This window comes from Hyla sarda, chromosome 11 (assembly GCF_029499605.1).
Source record: "Hyla sarda isolate aHylSar1 chromosome 11, aHylSar1.hap1, whole genome shotgun sequence".
In the NCBI taxonomy this organism is placed as follows: domain Eukaryota; kingdom Metazoa; phylum Chordata; class Amphibia; order Anura; family Hylidae; genus Hyla; species Hyla sarda.
The window spans coordinates 92,494,955-92,498,946 of record NC_079199.1 but is presented as its reverse complement, the minus strand read 5'-3'; the positions used below and the strand labels follow the sequence as shown (position 1 = coordinate 92,498,946).

At 38.4% G+C, this 3,992-nt stretch overlaps 1 protein-coding gene across 1 annotated transcript; it reads right to left on the bottom strand.

Moving 5' to 3' along the window:
* Positions 1-2,834: 2,834 nt before the first annotated feature.
* Positions 2,835-3,530, bottom strand: LOC130294967 (taste receptor type 2 member 40-like). Its single transcript, XM_056545123.1, has one exon. The coding sequence runs from the start codon at positions 3,528-3,530 to the stop codon at positions 2,835-2,837; it is 696 nt and encodes a 231-aa protein (XP_056401098.1).
* Positions 3,531-3,992: the final 462 nt, after the last annotated feature.

Genomic DNA, 3,992 nt, shown 5'->3' with positions numbered 1-3,992 from the left:
AGGGGTACTCCGCTGCTCTGTGCTTGAAACAAACAGCCGTCACGCCCCCTCCCATAGACTTGCATTGAGGGGGGGCGTGATGTTATGAGGGGGGCGGGGCTAAGACATCATGAGCTCCCGACTCCAGGATTCGGAACAGCTTGTTCCAAACGCTGAGCAGCGGAGTACCCCTTTAAGGTCAGATTCCCTTTTTCTAAAGCCCCATATTTAATAAAAGAGCCTTTAATTTAAGCTTTATGAAAATTCCACAATAAAACAGGATCAATATGATCTGTTGAGTTAAAATTAGAAAATTCTTTTAGATCTGTTTCAAGGAGAGATTCGTCTGTTGGGTGTGAAAGGGGAAAAGGACTACTACGCCAGAGATAAACAGGTGGTTGGGAATAGTGGTCAGCTAGCGGTAAACTAATGATGTTATGGTCAAACACAGATCCAGTCTAGAACAGTTGCCAGGCTAGCTTGGTCGGTAGAGCATGAGACTTTTAAACTTAGGGTTGTGGGATTGAGCCCCACGTTGGGCAGGAGACGATTGGGGTCTAGAATAAGAAATGTGTGTTCTGGAAAAATGAGTAAAATCATGTTCTGTAAAATGATGAATACGCCAGGTATTCTAAGATTCTGTTTTTTCACAAATATGGCGCTGATGATTTTGCAGATCTCTGGAATGGAGGCGTAGCATCATGGATAGAGTCTGGAACCACTAGCCTTCCCTGGCCTTTCCTTTTCGTCAAAGCAACAGTCTTGTGAATGAAGGGTATCTGTTTTTAGTGAGGTGCATATAAGGAAACTAATATGTAGGGAATGTTATTTAGGGAGCGATATAAAATAACGTGTCTGCCTTGTGAATCACTGAGTTCTTTAGTTAGAAAGAAACATACAGGGTTTTTTTTATGGCAACGAACACACATTGTCTTGATTTAGATACAGAGTGAGATTGATATACATAAAGAAATTAACCATTCTGAATTCAAACATTTTTCAAGAAAATTAGATTTTTTTTAACACATAAAATGTCACAATTTTGTGAAAAAAACTTATTTACTTAAGTAAGATTGTTTATGATGGCTATTAAAGCCATTATCATTGATGCAAATAAATCTAAGTACCATCGAGTAATATTATAGGAGTACTGTGGTGCAGTAAAACTTATCACCTATCCGATGGGACCCCCGCAATCTCCAACACAGCACCCTGGGTCTCCCCAGAAAGGGAACGTGTCAACCCCTAAATGAAACGGCGGCTGACACTCCTCCATGTATCTCTATGGGAAAGCCGGGATGCTGTGCATGAGAGAGGGGGGGGGGGCCCAGTGGGGTAGTGGGGGTTCTTTAGAAAGGGGATATGTTTAACTGCATCACAGTACTTCTTTAACTGTGCACATTAGAATCATATAGCGTAACTTAAAACATATGTGACCTCCCAGCCAGCGCACACACAAGGTCAGAAACGGATAAGGATATAGTATGAAAGTAAGGAATATAAAAAATATAATTCAATAAAATTCCACGTTCACTCTCAATGCTTTTAATGCAAATTATGTTCCACCCAGCTACAAGTGCTTTAGGTTTGATTTAACCCTGAATATACAGGTAAAATGCTTACTCCACATTTACTCTCTATGCTTTTAATGCAGATTTATGTTAAGGTCAGCCCACTGCACAATGCTTTGCTCAATTTGTTTTAATTTATAGTGTGATAGGTTTCTATAGGCTTGTTGTGCTGTCACACTGCTGGGATTTGTAGTGCCCCACCTTGACATAGTAATGTAAATAATAGGCCACATAGGTCAGCCCAATGCTCATTGCTTCACTCAGCTTGCTTATTATTGTATTTGTGAAGGCTTTCTGAGTAGTTCGAAAGTTAGTTCCTTTGTGCACTGCTGTCTTTTTTTTCTCCAAGATGGCAGCTGCAATGCAGGGCATAGGATTTTATCAGTCTTTTAAACCCACCACTCTGCTGTCTCCTGCTTGGCCTAGAAGTTATATGTAACATAATGCAAACAACAATTGCCTAATATGTGGTCATGTGATGTTGCTGCTAGCTGCAAGGTATGCTGGGCTACCCTGATGTCATCCAAGTGTTACTTTTTGACCCCATCATGCATTCAGGCACCAAAATGCCTAGTGTTCCACATCCCTTCTCCTGTAATAGTGCCGTTGCCAGGCTTGCATGAGAAAATAAGGAATGTTTGGTGAGCCACGATTACCCCAATGTTCTGACCAAGATCGGATTTGCCGGGCTCACTCATATATAGTAACTAAATATAAGACATATATACAAAATGGTATTGCAGCACTACTTATCTCAATCCGTGTGGGGTGCCAGCGCCCAGACTTGATCAGAGTCCTTGTGGTATAGAAATAGAAAAGCGCAGCACTCCTCCAGTAAGTGAAAAAAGTGGATTTATTTGCTCACATGTAAAGCAGCAACGTTTCTGTCCTACTATAGGAACATTTTCAAGCTTCAACGCTTGAAAATGGTCCTATAGGAGGACAGAAACTTTGCTGCTTTACATGTGAGCAAATAAATCCACTTTTTTTTCACTTACTGGAGGAGTGCTGCGCTTTTCTATTTCTAAATATATATATATATATATATATATATATATATATATATATATATAGGGAAACTGTAAAACTCTGGGGTAGGGAATAGAGATTTATTGGCTACAGTAATTCAATTGTCATATTATGTAGTAGAATTTAATGTCGAAGCTTTTTCTAAGTGACAACAAATAACCCAAAAAGAGTGGAGCTTTTTCTGTAACTTGCTGCTTGCTCGTATTAATATTGCTATGCCAAGAAAATGATATAGTGCATAAAGGAATGGAAAGGCTAGCGTTTAAAAACAAGTCGTACAATTAAAGAAGCCAAAAGAGCAATAAAGAAAAGATTATAAGCGAGTAAAGAGAGAATTGTTTTCATAGCAGTGACGTGAGCCTGAACAATCTGAGCGCTAAGTTGTACATTGTTATTATGGATCTGTTTGATGTGTCTATATAGAGATAAAACTATATTCAGAGCCGAACCAGAAAACAGTAGAAGACAAAAAGAAGAAAACACAATATAAGGTGCATAAAATAAAAGATCTAAGTCTATAAAGTCTGGATCCTGTAGAGATTGTGTGGAGTTTAGAGATGGTTCATGTGACAACCTCAGTGCAGCCGGAGAACTTACAAGAAATGACGCAACGATGGACAGAAGAAGGATCCATGGAAACATCTTGGGGAACTTACGCTGAATATAAATATAGAGTTTGTGGTTTATATTCACAATCTTCAGGCAAAAGTGAATGGCGAGCCATGTGGAGAAGAGTAAAGTGCATAACATTAGAGACAGATACAAAAGAGTAATGGAGAGAACATTGAGTACATTTGCATGGTTTTCCTTAGTTATCACAATAAAGTGAACAATTACTAGAAGGAATCGGTGAATAAGAAGAATAAGACTAATCCCAGAGATCAGCTGATCACTTATATCAAGTCTTTTGTTCTTCATCCAGTCCAGAATATTCACAACTAATATAAACATGTATCCAGGGAATGTTATCAGGATAGAAATAAGCTCTACAACCTATGTGCTGATCTCCAAAAATGTTGGCATATTGGTATTTATATTAGAAGATTATATTAAAGACAATAGGATGTTACCACTCGTCTTAAAGAAATACTTGTGTCCTGCAAACACTGTATGGAGAGACAGAGTGAAATGTTTAACTGGAAAGATGCAAAATATATTATGACTGACTATATGAAATGCAAATAGTTTTCCATATCCGGATAGTTTGATGGAATCTGAATGCTGGGTTCAGCGAGTATGATATGTCGGGAAATAATGTCCAGGATTAACAGGAGATTTAGAGCAAATATAATACCCATAGCCATTGTATATGGTAGTTTAGCCCACATAGTATGGTATTGTGGTATGAAATTATACTATGTAACATTTATTATGCGTTGTATGTTATATGGCATGTTAATATGGCATCTGAAG

Coding starts and splice junctions, on each gene's coding strand:
- LOC130294967 (XM_056545123.1), bottom strand. CDS start 3,530: ATGTTTATATTAGTTGTGAATATTCTGGACTGGATGAAGAACAAAAGA.